Genomic DNA, 19,838 nt, shown 5'->3' on the forward strand with positions numbered 1-19,838 from the left:
AAGTTTACTCATTCTACATGGCAAATAAATTATAGTTTTTCCAAATTAAAAAAAAAAAAGCCACAAAACACAACAAAAAAAAAGACAGAAAAGGTGCAAAGAGTGGGAGAGGTACTCCCTAAATATCTCATAGCTTCATGCCCAGGGTGCATTCCTAGGAAGCAGAAAACTGATATTCAGATGCCAGAGTATGTGTGATGCTAAGAAACTCACACCCTGAGCCTACACACAGTCCAACATGGCAGATGCAGGATCATGGGCAGGTGCTGATGGGGACTTGTGTGCAGCCAGCTCTCAGCAAAGCATGGCCAGCTCCTGTCAGTGCCTGTAAGCAGGCTCTCTCCCGCTCTTTGAATATAGAGAGAGGAAGAAAACTAGAGGCCTCCTGGGAACTTTTGCCACATGCCACCAGTTCATTTGCCATACTCTGGAGATACTGTACTCTGCTGTGATCTGAATAGAGATTCTTTTCTTTATCCTTTCTTAGTGAAGCTCTTCTAATTTGTAAAAAGTATTAGCACTTGTTGAGACAGAATTCAACAGCCTGTATCATAGAATCACAGAATGGTAGGGGTTGGAAGGGTCATCTAGAGATCATCTAGCCCAGCCCCTCTGATAAAGCAGATCCTACTAGTATCTTATGGTTCAGGGTGTCTACCTCTGATGCCCTAGAACGTGTGTACTGTATGAGACACAAAATCTAACTATTTTCCAAGACTCATGATTTGTGATTCAGACATGATATTTTTTCTTTAGCAGCTGTCAGCAAATTTTTATTCCATGAATTCATGCAGCTCCCCCTTTCTGAAGCCATATATATGCAAGGAGATTTACAGCTTAGCTGCCCTCTGTGAGGAACATCTTCCTTTTGTTTGCAGTAGCCTTAGAGCAGTCTTCCAGCTCCCATTCACGTTTATGTAAAAAAAAAACAACTTCAACTGAGATGCTGAGAGATACTTTTAGAATCCAGTAGCACAGTAAAATAAGAGACCAACTGTATAGACTGAATTCAGGAATTCAGTAAGGATTGAACTAAACAGAGCTAGAAATTGAATATATCCCAACATGAAGACTGAGCCCTCTATCCATTAAGCTATTTATGCCTAGAGTTTTGCCTGGAGTTCTAAAAGTCATCATGGCACCTTAAAAATGAGTTCAACTTCTGTGGAAGTTACACTTTGTATAATATCCGTGTGGTAGGGCAGAGATAAAAGTGTGCCAGGAAAAATCAAAATACCATAGGTAGAAATAGTTTATTTCAAATATTTGCATATTGCCTTAGCTTCTCCTAATAACAATGGAGTCTCTTCATCTGTCTGGTCCAGCATCTCAGCACATATATTGCATCCAATTAGACCTGTTAACTTAGCAAAGTTGACTCCTTCTGCTGTTCCAGCATAATGTGAACATTTTTGCAATTCCTGAAAAGTTTCCTGCACTCTCAAAGACCTATTCCAGAACAGCTAAATGACAGTAGCAGAATAACTCTTGCAACTATGCAGATCAGTTCCCCAATATCGACAAGAACACAGACTACCCGAAATTAATTTAGACTCCAACTTCAGCTGAATTGCCTTAGGTGAGCTTCCTCTATGAGAGCTGTACTAGTTAAACTTGTCCACACGGTGGTGATATGCCACTGAAGGAATGTTTCCCTCGTTGAAACAAGGTGAGCAGACTGGAGGACGGGAACTAAAATAAGGCAAGCCCGGGTGTTGTTGAGATGTTGCTTTCATCCAAATAGGATGTCTGCGAAGCTATCCTGCAAACAACACTCCCGTACAATACATACAAAACAACTGTGGGGCATATAAGGAGAGAAGTGTCTGTGGGACTGTTATCATCTCTGTCACTGTGATTAATTTAAGCATATATCTACCTGTGCTTTCAGCTTTTTTGTTCTGTTTGGCCCTCACTTGCTAAGTGCACAACCCTGTATGGCTGAGTTAGCTTATTATTATATTGCTTGTTGAGGCAGTGGAAAGTATTGTTTTATCTTTGGCCATCATCTGTTTCAAGGTAGGAATAATACACTTCTAGGGTTCACTTCAGCTCTTGCAATTTGACTCCTGTCCAGATCCTTTTCCAGATCATTTATTTTAGAAACAGATCTTATTGTCACAACTCCTGCTACATGGAGTTCAAGGTAGACAAGACATGCTGCCGTTAAACTGTTCAAGCAGGTTTCACTTTAGCCTCTAGTGGCTACGGCCATGACAGGACCTTCTGCTGTCTTCACATTTGTGCAGATGCCTGCGCTTCTCTGATGTCCCCAGTACAAGTAGCAACACTGCGGGCAGCTTTAGGCCTAAGTCAGCATGATAGAGATGAATATGGTGGAGTATGAGGGGTGTTAAAGAGCTAGAAGAAAAGACAAAAGGAAGTGTTGCTGTGGAGAAACTGAATAGCCAGAAGTTGATGGCAAATAAGGAATGGGAAGAGCTGCGGTGCTATTCAAGGCAGCTCTCTTAATGGCCTGTGTGCCAGGGCACTGCAAGGATCACCTCCTCCATGAGAGTAATCCATGAGTCTGTCGGAGCAGGGCCCGAGGACAGGGATGGGCCAAAATTGAGGAAAGTGGGCCCAAAGGTCCCATGACTGGGCAGAGCAGAGCAGAGCTGTGGGAAGCTGAACCTGGTACAATGTCACTGGGGCAGGGGCTGGTAGTTCCAGGGGCTGATGTGAGGTCCTGGTCCATGAGCAGGGTGGAGGAATTCTCAGGAGACTGGGCTGGGACAGCAAGGTCTGATAGTGCCATCAGAGCCTGAAACCAAATCGGGAAGTCTTGGAGAAGGAGCTGCCCTCAGAAAGAGAGGTAGTGCCTGATACAGAGGTATTCATTTGTCCATGAAAGCCAAGAGCCACTGAGAGTGACTGTGACCTGTCAGAGATTTACTGGAAAATCCAGAAAGAGAAGAGAGAAGAAACAGAATAAACTTGAGATGACATGGGACAACTATGACAGTGCAGGAAGCAGAAATTGTGGTGAAAGGCGCCTGTGCTTGGCCAGATATCAGGAGTAAGGAGGAAGCCTGGGGTCAAGAGAGTGGAGTGGAGCTTGTAGGACTGTGTAGGGAGAGAGGGAGGGCAGCAAGCACGGGGGAATGGAGTGAGTCGCCAGGAGCACAAGAGAGACAAAGCAGGCACCATGTGTGGTGCTTGAAGCTATTTCAAATAAAGGAGTTTGAACCTTGAAATTGTGGGAAGCTAGAGGGCATTGCTTGCTGCTTGGGGTAGAAAAGAACAACTCAGTAGTAGGCATGCAGACAGTAGCCTAGCTTTAATTATTGATATATCATCATCTTTCAGATCTATGTGCAGTCCATTGGAATGGATAAAAAGTTCTATTTCTACTGAAATAGCAGTGATGCTCATCTTAAGCATTTAATGGTGCAGAGCTGGTATTTCCCACCTTATCATAAAATCATTATTGTTGGAAAAGACCTTTAAGATCTTTAAGTCCAGCCACTAATGTCGCATCACCAAGCCCATCACTAAAGTAAACCATATCCCTGAGCACCTCATCTATGCGTCATTTAAATATCTCTAGGGAGGATTGTGTAAGTAACATAATTTCAGGGAAAATAAAGTGTGTGTATTGCAACTTCACTTGAGAAGCTTTCTGTTAAAAACATAGCAGCCTCTTGGAGCTATTTGAAGTTTGAGATGAGAGAAGTAATCTTATTTGATGTAATAATAGTCACAGCGTAGATGATGGAATCAATGGCACAGTAAAGGTGACTTCAGCCAGATTTAGGTTTACAAATAACCACATTGTCCCTGTTGTGTACACCACAAAACCAAGCTTCCTCACTCGTTTTAATGTCTCTGTCGATGCACAGTCTCTGTTCATGGGGAATCGAGCCATAAACCAGCTTCATCTGTAAGTCTCCAGTTTAAAATTAGCCTAGCTTTCCTAGCACAAAACCTTTTTCTTTTTACAAGGATAAGTAATGCACTTTCTTGCTGACTAGCAGCTGGACAATAAATTGTGACCATATATTAGATTTGAACACATACAGAGTAGCTCCCAGGACTGTTTCGGTACTGAGAATGTTGATAAGATACCCGCAAGGTAAACTGTAGTAGAAATAGCAAAGACACTGGTATAAAAGTGGTGCATATGTAGTTAATGTCTAGAATGTGGGGCATGTATATATCAGTGTTTGGAAAACAAAAATGACATGAAGTGGATGAAATAGGTTTTAAAAAGGTATCTTTTAGAGATGGTTCTATAGATAAACTTTCCCCAAAATGATTTTAACTACTGATTGTCTTGTCCTACCAGGCCAAATAGTGCATGATTATAAAAAAGTACCAGTTTTTTAGCAAGTTTGTTTTTTCAGAATTTGTTGTGAATTCAGTAAAGAGAATAAATTAAATAATATGATAATTTTCTATAGTACAGCTCTACATAAATCCCTCCAACATCTTGCATTTAAAGGCTTGAACCTAAGTACTATCTGTTTTCTAATTTGATGAAAGGCTGAGCAAGCTGGGGCTCTGTAGGTTGGAGGAGACTGAGGGGTGATCTCATTAATGTTTACAAATACATAAAGGATGGGTGTCAGGAGGATAGAGCCACACTGTTCTCAATGGTGTCCAATGACAGGACAAGGGACAAGGAATACAAGCTGGAACATAAGAGGCTCCAAAGAAGGAAGAACTTCACTGTGAGGGTGAGGGAGCACTGGAACAGGCTGCCCAGGTGGGTTGTGGAGTCTCCTTCTCTGGGGACGTTCAAAACCCACCTGGACAAGTTCATGTGTGACCTATTCTAGGTGCTCTGGCGGGGGGCTGGACTTGATGATCTTTCAAGGTCTCTTTCAGTCCTTGAGATTATGTGATTCTATAATTCATCATTCCACAAACCCCGTCTGGCAGTCATTGTAGCAGCCAGTCCATCTTATTTGAACAAACTTTACTATTAACCCTAGCCGAGCAACAGCTGTAAACCTAAGTCTAGATAAAATGTTTGTGCTGACCTAAGTCTAAGCTTGCACAGTGGTCTCTTCTGCATCAGGCTCCAACCCAAGCTCCTTAAAAAAACCTGTCAAACACTATCTAGTCTCAGTACAAGCCTTAATTCCAGCTAATTCTAGCAACTCTGGCCCTGTAAACCATGCAATCCAGCAAAATCCATCACATATGTTTTTACCTGCTAGTGCAACTAAAAGTTCTTACTGATTTCTTGTTCACAGGTTACAGAATAGGTTACATGAATTTCCACCACTTTATTACATTGAAGATCTCATTATCTGCTAACGGTGATAATTTCAGGCCAGGTTCATTGTATATGCAATGTAAAATGTTTATTGTTAGCCTTACCAAAGTCTTAGAAAGCATAAAGACTTACAGTTCAAATCATATCTAGTTAGAATATGATATATGAAAACTTTCTGGTAACACCTATTTCTCTGGTGATACGTTTAACCTTTCGCTGACTCTCTTGGTCCCAGGTTCAATGGCTTCAGTCTGGGATAGGCTGGCATAGCAAGTCCTTTACAAGGAGGAGCATGATGTTGATATCAATGGGGTTTTTTTCCATCTCAATGTATGGTCTGCTTGGGCTTACTTTTGTATGTTTGTTAATACACTCTTTCACTGGCCTGTAAGTTGACATTGGATCCAGATTTACTATCTATGGTATGTTTTACCCAGGTTGTTAATGTGTTTGTTCTCTTTGTTATCACCAAGACTATTTTTACCTGGCTTTAAAGGCTGCACCTGGGTAACTGACCACTAAAGAGTTGTTGATAGCCTCCCAACTCATCCTCTGCCAGTGCTTTCAAGGCATCTGCTATCATCTCACACCTTTACTCCTCTGCGTAGCATTTTATTGTAGGGTCAGAGACCACTCATCCTGCCCATAATACCTCTTCTTATCACTGTTTTCTGTTACAAAATACATGCAAGGTTGTTAAACCACACAATTATATAAAATTATATGCACAAATTTTGCAAAAACAAAATAGGTAATAGTCACCTGGTCATTATATAACTGCTGTCACTTGCTAAACCAAATCTCTAGGCAAGTCCAAAGAAAGCCTGATGAGTCATGAGGCTTGTGATGCCCGTTTGGCACAGAGTCTGTGTCTCTCTTACAGGCAACATTGTTTTTCCTAGGCCACAAAGCTGTATCTTCTAAACCTTCATCTGCAATCTCTTTTGGTGTAAGTTTGTAGTTAGTGCTGTAGAATTTAACTTCTACTCCAAACCAGTGGGATGCTACCTATTCCCAGCTGTTGCCCTAAGCTGGATGCCCTGGTCACTCAAATCCCAAAGCCTATCTCCAAACCTAGCACCTTTAAATCAGACCTCAGCTGTTTGTTATTTGGAACCAAGTCCTCACAGTACTCAGGCAGCTAATGCAGGATCCAGATACTAACTTTGTTTTTTCTGCCACCCGCAGCCTAAAGTTTATACAGAACTCCTGCCAGCCCAGGAAATGAACCAAACCAAAAAGACCAAACCAAAAGTAGTGCAGTGCTTCAGCTGAGTCAGGGCAAACCTGATCCTATCCATCAGTATCTGCCACTGGGGCCCTGACTGCAGTACAAACCAGAGCTTCTGGGCTCAAGCTTTACTCATGAGCTTCCTGGTAAACAATAAGCTCTGAAGCAGACCCTTTTGATCACTTCCCAGAAATGCTTTTTGCTGCACAGATGAGGCATGAAAGCTTGCCCATGTGCATGCACACGGACAGGAAAGCCTGTGATATCACCTACCACCCTGCTGAAGTCTTTTGTAATGTAGTTCCTGGAAAAGCTCCCATCTCACTTGGGCTGCAGGTGAGCCCCCAGCCCATCTTTTCCTCCCATTGCCTCATATATGCAGGTCTCAAAGTTGCCAGTAGGTGGTAGAAAATACACAGACATTGTTTGCCGGGCTTCTCTTCCCATCCTCTGAACATCTGCCTCGTTCCTTAGGCCTGTAGATCCCAGCAAGCATGTAGGGTTGTGAAGCCTGGTCTCTATGTAAGTGGTGGTTTGCTCTAATTGTGCTTCAGAACATATCGGTTCACTGTGAACACAGGATAGTTCAGAATTTCGTTTTAATGTGGAATTCCCAAATAAAGGTTCATTCAAAGTATCCTTAGCTGAGTTACTGTAATGCTAAGATATGAAATATTTAGGTAATGCTTCCTGAAAAATCAGGCTTGGTGCAATGTATTTCTTACAATATTGCTGTGGAATAGAAATCTATGCAATATGCATATTAAATTGCAACAGAGAGATATAATGCTGACAAAATTATGGAATAGCATATGCCTCCTGACTTGCCATATGAAGGAAGCAGCAAGCTCCTTTTTTGCTTGAACCCCAGTTATTAGGGAAAGTGGATATTACATTGGACTTAACAGTTATATGAGCTTCTGAATCAGTTCTTGGATATCACTGTTGTGTGTTTATGCTCTAAATATTGCAAATAACACATTCAGAATTGTTCCTTCAGTATTTCAGCAAACTTTCCTTAAAATTTGTAGAACAGTGGAAAATAAAAGCTGAGAATTCAAAATGCTGTACTATAGGAAAGAGTTAAAATGAGAAACACACAGTATTTCTATGGAAACTTCTTTCTCTACTGGAAAGAAGGGGAAAAATCATCAAAATGGTAAATAGTAAATGCTGACCACAAAACCCATGAATTATTTCAATGCATTTTAGTGAAAGGAAATGCTACTGAATAAGTTCATCATGCATAACATCTTTCAATGAGTCCCGAGTCACAGTATGAAATGTGGAACATCTATTATTAGACCATTGATTTTTTTTTCCATCAGATATATTTAAAAAGTTAAATAAAACATGTCCGCACAAAAAAAAATAAAAGACACAGCTAGCTTGGTTTCTAAAGTATCTTAAACAATTGGAAAAGAAACTGAGGCTCGGAGGTTTAGAAGCTGGTATACTCACAATGTCAAGCACAGGACGTTTCAACCCACAAACACTCGATCAAAGGGGCAAGAAAAATAACAATGGCCAGGATGTTATAAATAAAGATGCACTGGAGGAAATCTGAGAATAGGCCTCAGCTTTCTCTCTAATGAGAAATAGATGGGAAGTATATAGAGAGAATTTTAGCTTTCCTATTTTGGGCAGCTATAAAGTAAAATGATATGACAGTCTGCTTTTGTTTCTAAGGTTGACAGTTGTTTGCAGCCATGTTGCCACTTATAGCAGAAGGCATGTTCTTTATTGCACTCCTGGAAAATAGTTATGAAAGAATGACCTGTATTAGATTAGATTTTCTGCTTTAGAGCAGTGTAAATTCAATATTCACCAGGTACCTGGATTTAATTCATGCTGACATAAAAGACTTCAACATGCAGAGTGAAAACCTTCATGTGCAGTGTCGCCATACTAGAGCACTCTGATTTTATTTAGTGAAAATCACTTTCATCTTGTATTGGACACAATACCCTGTGTATACCACTTTGATCTTAGCTGGTTGCTGTCATCAAAAAGCAGCTCTCTTTTTATTTTTTTTTTATGGCAGTAATCCCTAGGCACACCAGACAAATCAGCTCACATAAAACTGTTTCATGTGAATTTAACTGGATCACTGTGGTACTGACACTTCTGTTTTTCCCATGCATGAAATGTGTTAGTATCGATGGATATCTTTCCTTATCTATAGCTATATTTTTGTGTTTTGCATAGCCCAAATCTTTCTTTAGACTAGAACACTAGTCCCATAGCTATGCACACCTTTCTTTGTGAGATTTTTGACTCTTAAATGTCTCAAATAGTGCATTGTTTTTTCCAAAGTCCATGTAGCCTATCTAGTGCCTTATAAATCTGCTATTTTTTACCTCACAACTGAAGTAAAAGACACTAGTAAACACGACAGGAGATTAAGTCATAAGAACATCTTCATAAAATAGCCCAGTAGAAGCTCAGAAAACAAAAGACTTTTAAGTTAGACTATCACCTTCGCTTGTATATCAGGCTTTGACAGATAAGACTGCTTTTGCTTAGAGCTCTTACCCAAAATAAGTGGCCTCTGATAATCTAAACATTATGGTGAGCATTGTTATGTTATATTATGACATATGTTGTGAGCATTGCTTTGTACAATGAATTATTCTTTGTCTTTCAGGCACTTTCAAGTATCCATAGTTGTTCTCATATTCATGCTAGAAAATGGGTAATATTTTCTAAGCCTTTTTAAAATTCCATATTTCACATAAAGTCGTAATTTTATATATTTCTGGGTTGGTTTTTTTTAAATCTTTTTCCTAGGAAAATTAACTACAAATCAGCCATTTCTGATTAATAGGAAAGATAATTCTGATTTAAAGGGAGCTGCACAAGGATGCATTTTTTAAAGTTATGCATGACCAGCTTTTTTACTATCAGAAAGGAGTTAAGCACCCAAAACAAACAAGCACAAGTCCAGAAATCACATTCACTCAAGCGAAGCACAACATAATGTTAATAGCTTCATATTCTACCCTGAATCAAGAGTCTTCAGTGTTCAGGTGTTTTCTACACTAGGCAAAATAAGCATGATCATAAAAGAAGTGTGCTTTCATAATACAGTATCAAATGCAGTGTGTGTTAAATTTAACATTGTACATCTAATGCTTCCAGTATTCTGAACAAGGAGGTTTGCCATAGATGTTTTTAATCTGGATGATACTGCTTTGCTGCTGACTGTGAACACATACTCTGTTTACTTTATGTAGTTCTATGGACAAGTCAATGTGTGCCCTATTACCGGAATGAGATGCTGCTTCAAGAAGGACATTTTCTTTCTATTTCAAGATGTTTTCTGTCTCTGTAGAACTTTTTCCTGCACTGCCTGGTATTGATTAACTGCATAAAAAGCATTCCACATGCATATTGGTGTATTGCTGTATGGTGCTTATCATACAGCACTGTGGTCTCTTTATCTCTGTTAGTTTTTCCAAAGGATACAGCACAGAAACAGAAGTACATCTATGTCCTGTAATTCTGTGATTCCTTCAGTGTGACCCACATATAAGAAGATAGACCTTTTTATCTCTCTCACCAAGGGAATACTGCAGAGGGGATGTTGAAAAATGCTTGCAACAACTCTTACTGTAGCTTCTTGTTATCTATCGGTATTCATTCCTGGCCATTAAGGTGGCATGGATGGCATCTAGTAGCTTTTCACTAGTGCTGGGACAAATATTTTGTAATAACTCAGGAACTAGACCATATTGTGTGGGTTCAGCATCACAAGTGATCAAAATCTCCTGACCTCAGTGAACTGAGGTGTGATGTACAATGCATGCCTGGGCCATCTATGAACTTCCTATCCAAGACCAGTCAGGCCAGATAAAGTGCGAGCCACCTCTGCTTGGTAGACTTGCTCTATTTTAGCTAAGCCATTGTCAAGGAGGTTACTTTAGATAGCTTAGGATGAAAGAATGTGATTTAAATAGGCACAGGTACTGGAGAACTGCCATTCACCTTTGCTTTATTGACTGAGGAAAAAACGCAGTTAGATATATATGTGCTTGCAGTGATTTTATGTGGAGCCCTGAACAAAGCAGATGAAAACTGGAGGCTCATAGATCAGTACGGTATGATTTCTTTACTGAATCAGAGGGACTCCATCACTGTACCTTTTCTCTGCATTTGCTTCCTGCAGTAGGAAGTTTTTAACTCAACATTCAACAAGACTAAGCATAGGAGGGATGTTTCAGCTCTAGTGGGCTGAAATTACCAAGCTGCTGCATCTATTTCATGCTAGAATTTTTGCAATGGAAAACATTAATATAATAATCCACTCTGTTCTTTTCAGCACTTCAGTCTTTCTTGGTGAATTGCATATGTGTGGTTTAAGTTGCTTATTTTAGTGATTCTTAAGCTCTCCCAGCTTTGTATTTGATTTCAGAACGAAATCAAGTATCTTTACATAAATTGAATTAGCAATTTGGCATGTGAAATTTTGCTTCAATGTCATTTGCTATTATGACACAACAAAGACATGAAATGGAGAAAATATGTGTTTCCAAGTACTGAACCACACAGTTTGAATTTGGACTATTTGGGAAAAACAGAGCCACTGTGAGGCTCTTCTGAGCTGGCTACATAAATTAGAAGTAGCAGTTCTCATGTAGCAGTTATTCTGAGAAAAACAGCAATAGTGAAAAACTGCTGTAGTGATTTTCATCTTGAATCATCTGTATGGAGAAGTAATTCCAATTATAATGCAATTAAATTAAAATCATCTTCTTTCTGTCACTGAGCAAACTGAGGCCCAGGTCAAACGTTCCCTAATCTCACCGTCTTGTTTTCTGGCCTCTCTGAATTAGTGCAGACTACTTGCTAAAGTCATCTTTCCTTAAAGATCAAGGTGTTGCAAAATCAATACTGGATTATGTTCTTTGGTATTAGCATGAGAAGCTTTTTCTATTTCCTAGAACTTACTAATGTGCCATTGTATAGAGGTCATCCTTTTGCCAAATTGCTGAGTAATCCATCAGGGTGCAGGGCTGAGTTCCCTCCCCAGAAGCAGAGAGCCAAATGTCAAAGTCACTTCTAGGATACAGCTGAGAAGACTTTGTTCACTTTTGTCACTTCTACATCAAAAAATATAAGCAAATTGGAGAACACTGAGCGAGGAGCAACAAAAGGGATTCGAGGGCTGAAGAGGGTGATGTTGGTAGTAAGAGAAAAGAAATAATACCACAAACACTTTTTTTGAGGTTTTCTGATTGAAAAAAGCCTGGGTTTGTTTTTTAAGATGAATGTTGCAATGGCCACCAGTTGAGTTGGAAATAAATTTCTGCAGATGTTGCTCTTTGTTATTCCATTTTAAATCAAGAATTAAAATGTAGGTTTTTTACTCACTGACACTGCAACAATTCACAGTTTTTATCAGTAGTAGCTGAACAGAAATCAAAAGAAGTTATGATTGTGTTGCATGTTTAAAAGTTAGGCCATTTTCCATTTCCTATCCTGTTAGAAATAAATATCTTTTTTAATTATTCATATACATAAATATTAAAAGTCTATCCACATAACAGGCTACAAGTATTTAGAAGCTACACACAAAGAAGTCTTGGGGATTTTTACAAATTATATAATTTCTTTTAAGCTCATAATTTTCCCACATGCTTGAAAAAAAACCACATTATGAATGGACAGAGCAGAAATTCAATTCTGGAGCCTGTGTACATTGTTTACAGCTACTATTCACATAGCTGCCAATTTTGTGTGACCAAAATGACCCAAGGCACTGCTATCTCTTTTGTCCTTGTGTTATCATTTTAGATAGGAAATTGCCAAGTAGGACATTTGTGTAGATTATGTAATTTTGTCCCAGTCATAAATAGGACAAACACAGAAGTCTCTTTTAAAACACTCTTCATGGTGACTTTTTCCATCTGTGTCATTCTACCTGGGGAGCTACTTGCTTTCATTGTTCACTGGCTTGTGGGTTTTTTTTTACTTTTTCTCCAAAATTTGTGTGTATGTTTCTTTGTTCCTCTTAAGGCCTCTTAAATTCATGTAGGTTTCTGTTTGAATTAAATCTAGACATACAAAACAAAGGAGTACACTTTATTATGAAAATCAGTTTCCTTCCAGGGACCCCATCGTTCTGCATTATTGGTGTTGCATTGCTTTGGTGCTTTTGCTTTTCTTGCAAGAAGGGCTTCAATCACTGAAGCAGAACAAAACCTGCAGTGTGTAACCTGTCAAGTCTCAGCCAGGTTCATCTGCCCCTTGCTTCACCTCGCCATTTTTGCTTTACTTGTCTCTGAGTTTGCAGCATGGCTTGACATCTTGTATGTCCTCCTGCCAGGGCTTTGCCTGCTGTTGGGCTTGGGGGAGCAGTGGGGAGAACACAGCCTGCACTGCAGCTGGATGTGAGAAGGAGTCCCAAGATGGCACTTGCTCCATCTGCTGCAGTTCCCCCCTCCATCCCACAGCCCACGATCTAACCCAAGAGGTGTTTTGTGCACACCGGGAGAAAATCACTTTGCGTTTTGAAGCAAAAAATCCACATCTCTCACAAATTCTGGCCTCCCTGGCCTTGCAGTTACTCCTGTTACCACTCCTGTTACCACTTCAGACATCAAGTCCCAGCACAGCCTGTCAGTATTGTGCCCACAGGTGTTTTTGTCTCTTTGCAGGGATATGTTGTTGATGAGCGTGCAGCCATGCAAGCTCGATGGGAAGAGGCATCTAGAGAAACTATCAAGAAGACAACCAAGCCATGCCCCAGCTGCAGTATTCCTGTAGAAAAAAATGGTAAATTTAGTAGATATCTTGTACTTAACTGTCTTTTAAAATTCATTCCACAATATAAATGTATGAATGTACATGTGTATGTATGCACATTATTATTCCAAGAAAGGGAGAGCACACAGAGCTTGAATCTTCCCTCTGTCACTCTAGCTAAATTATCTTACTCTAGGTGCTCCTGCTCTGGCAGGGGGGTTGTACTAGATGATCTTTTGAGGTCCCTTCCAACTCTTAAGATTCTGTGATCTTGAAAGCACTACATCTAAATCCCTGGGTTCTAAAGCCACTAATCAACACTTACAAAATACCTAGATATTTTATAGATAGGGAAAATGAGGCACAGAGACACACTGGATGTAGCATTCATATGACTAAATGTCCAGATAGTTGTCTAGATTTTCCATTTTCACTGGAAAGAATTGGCTTTTATAGAGCAAAACTCAACTCATGGCAAAACAGAACATGTGTGTAATGTAGGCCAGAAGAGCCGCACCTAAAAGTGTGGTGTGCACAATTAGTTCTGCCATAGATGTCTGCACAGTATATAGCTGGATTTAGATGAGATTATTCTCAACCCAGTGACATGCCCACAGTGGAACAGTAAGTCAGAGGAAGAAACATGAGTTCTGACAAACTGGTTGCAGTAATCAATGTTTGCCAGATAGGAAGAAAAGTAATCTGCTGGCATGGGTGTGGTTAAAATGGGGAACAGGAACGGTAAATAGGCTCTAGCCCGTAGGTTCATGCTGTTCCAAAATGTAATTGTACTTATCTTAATTCATCAAAATATACTATAATTATTGCCTAAATATTCTATGAAGTGTAGAGGATGCATCTCAGTTTTGTAACATCACTTATTTAAATGGGACACTAAAGATGCCAAATTAGACACTGTAAACTGCGAGAACAGAACATCTTAAGCAGTGGTACGACAGAAGTATTATTGAGGAAGACATATTTCAGGACAAAATCCTGAAATCTGGGGTTTGGTGAAAGAAAATAAGGCAGCTGGCAGATGGAAAGTGGGAGACTTCTTCAAGCACAAGAGGCAGAAGGAACGAAAGCGTAAATTCAAGAGTGGGAAGGCGAGATGAGATTCGGCAAAGTGTAAGAGCAAGGTGGGCAGCAGAAGAAAGGGGGTCAAAAAAGTTATTTACAGACTTGTAAAACAGGCTGGAAACCAGAAGTTTTAACTGGATTAGAAACAGACAAAATAATCATCATGACTATTCATACTTAACAGTTTGCATATACAAATAGAAAAAACCCCTCTGGTCAGGCTTGAAGCACTGCTAGCACCTTTAGTTTCTTTCAAACTCTGCTGCAAAGTCTTTACTGTTAAAATGCAGGCAGTTTTCACTTGTCACAAAGAGGATATCCATATTTGACACCATTTACACAACTCCCACTAATGTTTAGGGAAGTTGTTTGTAAAAATCCCCAGTGTATCAGAAAAGGAAATAAAGACCGTTATACTTTTTATCTTTGAGAGAAAATATTTACTGAAAATGGATAATAAGCAGGAAAAGACCTTTCCTTGCTTACAGCCTGACCCATGTCAGAACAGGGCCTCATAATGCAAAATGGCAAAACCAAACAGCAGGCTAGAAGTGTTTTAAAGCACTGGAATTTGCTGATTGTGCTTATTCAGAGGGCCTTCAACTGACTGGGAAATGGGCTGAGAGAAACCTTATGAAGTTCAACAAAGGGAAACGCATCAGTACAGGTTGGGGGCCAACCTGGTGTAAGGACTTGAGTGTCTTTGTGCACAATAGGTTGGACATAGGTCAGCAACATCCCCTGGCAGCAAAGATGGCCAACAGCATCCCGGGCTGCATTAGGAAGAACATCACCATCTAGCTGAGGGATGTGATCATTCCCATCTGCTCAGCACTGGTAAGACATCTGGAGTGGTGAGGCCAGTTCTGAGCTTTTTTGTACAAGATAGACATGGACGGGAATGAGTCCAGACAAGGGCTACAAAGTTGATAAAAGGACTACATTAGTAAGTATCTGATGGGGATAGCAAAGGAGAGAGAGACAAAGTTCTTGGTGGTGCCTGCTGAAAGAACAGAAGGTACAAATTGAAACACTGGACAAAAGAAAATGCTTTTTACCATGTGGATGGTTGAAGCCTGGAACAATCTTTATTCTACATTTGAAATGCAGCCGGATGTAACTATTAGCACTCTAGTTGACCCCACTTTGAGTGTTGGATTGGATGGATCCATCCATGGATTAGATGATCTCCAAAGGTACCTTCCCACCTCAGTGATTCTGTGAATTAAGGTGTGAAGCTTAAAAAGTGCAGTGCTTTGCTTTCTTCTTTGGTGATGGGTACTGCACATGCCAGCTTCTGGGCTGATGTTGGTAAACTGAAAGGAGTACTTCACTTCTGCCTAAGTACACCTAGTGTTTGTACACTGAAGTCTGCCAACAGTCCTCGTTTGGGAGGAGGACACTGACTCAACACAAGAGAATAATTCTGCCTTACCTCATTAAATGCTCATTAAATGTCTGTGGACACTATGTTTTAGCAGGAACAGAGACAAAACCGATAACTTTTCTATAATGGCTTATATTTTTCAATGTCAATAATGTTTCCATAATAGCTGAAGTGAAAAAGCAAACTGCTTTCCAACAGGTCACCTCCCAGTCTGAATGAGTTTAAACACACATCCATGCCTCTCAGAGGACTACTGCACTCACAAACCTGTACCACATTGCTTGAGGCACTCTCCACTCTGCTGATTTCAGCTGCCATGTAGCAGAGGATACCATTATTTATGTAGTTTAGCAGGCAGAGCACACATTTGACAAAGGGCGCTCATTGGACTTTGAGTCCTGCACCAGGACTGAGATGTGTTTTATTCAGTGGTGGCTTAATTCAAACTGTAAGAGAGGATTGGATCTAAACCTTGAGCAATGTGTGACATAAAGGCTGTCGAAGATAAAAATGCCTGGCAAATTGCATCTCTTACACAAAGTTATAAACTGATAAATAGACCTCGCCATCACAACCAGTTTTCTCTCTATGTCAAATGAAGCAGTCAGGCCTATTTCACCAAACCAGTTCTTGTATCTCCTGTTGGTTTTACCTTCTGAGACTCATTCTGGAGTGGCATTTATAAAAAAGATGACATAAGAGTAGCAGGTCATACAGTAGGCAACACACACTCCTTGTGCCTCCTATCACCAACCCTCTGGAGTCAAACCAAGATGATATTTCAGCATTTCTTGGTGCTGCATGCTTTTCTTTCAGTTCGAGTTATCCAAGAGATCTCTTTGTGTTCTAAGCAACATAGTTTCCATTTGAAGTGTATTTTTGTAAAGACCTTTGACAATGTTAATGTTTTATATATTACAAAATAAACATTTGAACAAGGTTGTGAGCAAAGAGATTAAAGCTGCTCTCACAGTATGGGCAAGAGAGAAACCCAAAACACAGGAAACACTGACGCAATCAATAGATTGCTTCAGATACAAAGGTCAAATCAACTGAAATTACTAATGTCATTTTGACATAATAAGCAGTCAGCCACCAAAGTCTGTATCTCATGATTTATTCTTTTTGCAAATCTCTCATTTTTTGAATCCAAATTTAAAAAACAAAACAACAAAAAAAGATGAATTGAATTTTGTTCATCTTCTGGCTCCCAGCTGGACTAGGGTAGAGTATACTTGAGCAGACACCTCCATGACTGCTTTTGAGAGGCCACAGACTCCTTCAAGTGAGACCAGCATGTTACACCTCAAAAAGAAAGGGAGTAGCAGGTTTTATAAAACCCTGGAAAAAAACATTCTTCAGGTTTATACTTCTCTTTTATTAAATATTCGACTTGGTTAGTAAATGAGCACCTAAGAAAGCTGGTTTTGTCCTTGTAATTGTTGATTAACATCTGTGTTTGTCAAGTACCAAAGCCATTCTTTTGCTGTTTTGCAGGTGGCTGCATGCACATGAAGTGTCCTCGCCCTCAGTGCAGATTTGAGTGGTGTTGGAACTGTGGCCTGGAGTGGAACAGAACCTGCATGGGAGATCACTGGTTTGGCTAGTGGTGCTGAGGGCAGACCGTGTTGCTGCTAAAGCTTGTTTTCATTGGGGCAAATTCAGAACTCCTTACTTGAACAAAACACTCAGTGGTTTCAGGGACATGGAGTTCAGAAGTTGGCCCAGTTTGTTGGCTTTTGCTTTCTTGCCTATGCAATCATACCAAAATCACACTGAAGTTGTGGCAAGGGTTTTAAATCTAATAAGTAAAAACAGTATATTTTTTTAATGGACAGACTTGCTTAACATGGTACAAAAAGAGTTAAATTACACCTTTCTGAACTTGTGCAGTCTGTCAGTCTGAGCAGACAGGGTTACCATGAAGAACTTTGTTTTACATTTATAGTCAGGAATCCAAAACTCTTGCAAAAGAGAGCAGCCTGCTTATTTGTGTGTGAGTGCATGAGCATCAAGGCAGGTAGATGTTCCCACATCAGCTTTTTTTCTTTGACTACTCCTTTGCTCATTCAGCACAACTTTTTATTTTGAGGCAGTATTTTGTAACAGCTTTTTTGGCTGAGGGAAAGCTGTGGCTCTTCAGTATTTTCTCAGGGTTCCTTCCTAACAAGCTTTCTGTAGAGGGTCTTGCTTTCCAACTAAAATCTCAGAGAAACACCCAGCTTTATGCCAAATTTGTACTTGTGTATTTGTAAGATATGACTCAAATCCTGCCTATATACACATTATAGATTCGATCCCATTGGAAGATTAGCCAAGGATGCAGTTTCAGCTCTAACCATGAGTGCTGTTACAGTGGTGGTTTGAACTGGGTAAGCATTGTGCAAGCTACACTCAGGGCTTCATTTTTCTTGAACTCACAGCAATCCTTTGGACATGGCAAAGGGAAGGCAGGAGGAGGCTTCTTAGTGGTTTTCTCTAACATCATTGTCTAAAATTTAATTACAATATAGGTATATTTCTGAAAATAAATTCCCAATTCAAGCAGTGTGGGACACAGAGACATCTTTCATTTTACAGTGTTAACACAGTGAGTAAAGCTTACCAGCAGTTCCAAGCCTGAACAATCTTACAGTTTGGTGTATTTTACATTGCTGTCTTGTTCTCAAATGAAAAGGGCACTGTCCACATCCAACATACCATGTAAGGATTTGCACAATTCAGACTTGGTGAAAAAAAAAAAAAAGCACAATAAATAAACTGGTAAAAATTTTCAGCTTTATTTCTTCTTTGATTTGAAGTGAGTACAAAGATGCTGGGCAGGTCATGTGGTTCCTTGACTGATTCAAACTCCCAGCTGAGAAGCTAGCCTATTGATTAAAATGTACTACTGTCACAAAATAAATTCCAGGGATGTGAACGTCTTTTGTCAATTTTTAATATTTTGTGTAGTATGACCATACAGTTCTGAAAATACAGATGTGCCTCATATCAGTCAGTGCAGAGCAAGAAGCCTGAGGTATAAAGAAATGCCAAGCTGACTACAGAAATGTCTAGTTGCTAAAAGTGGTGAAGTATTAACCTGTCTCATCTGGAAGTAACATTAAAAGTCTGAGGAAACAAAGGGATTAAGTCATGAGGTACCAAAAATGAGGGAGGGAACTGACTGAATTAAGAAAATGTGAGAGAAAGAAGTGGTGACAAGAGGACAATGGCCATTTCATAAAGGCCATTTTCCTTTTTGGCACAGGTGAACTAAAATGTGTGCAGAAGTACCTACATTAAAGTCTAAGTGCAATAGAATACTGCAATGGAGCTCATTTAAGTACATTATCTTAATGGGGATATTTTACTGTGAGCTCTGATTAGTTGATGATTTGATTTCCTATACCTGAGTCTATTTTATATTTTATATGGCTTGTTGCCAACAGACTAGGGAAAAAAATCAGTGCTTAATATTTCATATCCATGAATATTTGGAATAAAAGAAGTTGGGATCTCTTTCTTTTTCTTTTTTTCTTTTCAGTGTCTCTCTTATAGAGGAAGAGAAACTTGTTCACTGTAAGGCATTTTCACAAAGTTAGAGCCTGCCCTAATAAGCTGATGCTTTATTTTTTCATGTAGGAACATGTAATGTATGCTCCTGGCTCAAAGTCTGTTAAATTCAATGGGCTATAGAACAGCTGCTGTATTTCTTTCTGGCCTGGACAGGGCATGACAGGCATAAGTCATAAGGCTAGAAGAGAAACACCTCTTTCTTGGGAAGAAATTGTTAGAGGATGAGATCATGAGCACTCATCTAAGACATAAGCAAGGGCAGGATAAGAAAGGAGTTCCAGCACTGACTCAAGACTTATTCAATTTTAGAGAGTGACTTTACAGGCCCTTGTCACAGAATGTTTCTTCACACAGTCTAGATTTACATCCTGTAAAAAAAACACTTGTACCCTGCAGATTTTGGTAGAACATGGCCTGATCTTCTCTGTTAAAACATATACATCTGTATGCACAGTTTGAGAGGTACAGGCTATAAACCCGATTGCTGTTTACAGTGAGATTCTCATAGTTTCCACAATTTAAAGGGCACCAAAACCCAGCATTAATGCTCTGCTGACACTGTAAGAATGCTGTGATTCCCATGGAGAGGTGTGAGTTGAACCTAAAAA

General features: G+C 39.7%; 1 protein-coding gene across 1 annotated transcript in view; it reads left to right on the top strand.

Moving 5' to 3' along the window:
* PRKN (parkin RBR E3 ubiquitin protein ligase) overlaps positions 1 to 18,414 on the top strand; it is a 710,202-nt gene extending 691,788 nt beyond the window's left edge. Inside the window, exons 11-12 of the mRNA XM_061990230.1 lie at positions 13,115 to 13,232; positions 17,170 to 18,414. Coding sequence (XP_061846214.1) covers positions 13,115 to 13,232; positions 17,170 to 17,279 — 228 coding nt within the window. The 3' untranslated portion in view covers positions 17,280 to 18,414. The remainder of the gene's footprint in view (positions 1 to 13,114; positions 13,233 to 17,169) is intronic.
* Positions 18,415 to 19,838: the final 1,424 nt, after the last annotated feature.

Source organism: Colius striatus, chromosome 2 (genome assembly GCF_028858725.1).
Source record: "Colius striatus isolate bColStr4 chromosome 2, bColStr4.1.hap1, whole genome shotgun sequence".
Lineage (NCBI taxonomy): Eukaryota > Metazoa > Chordata > Aves > Coliiformes > Coliidae > Colius > Colius striatus.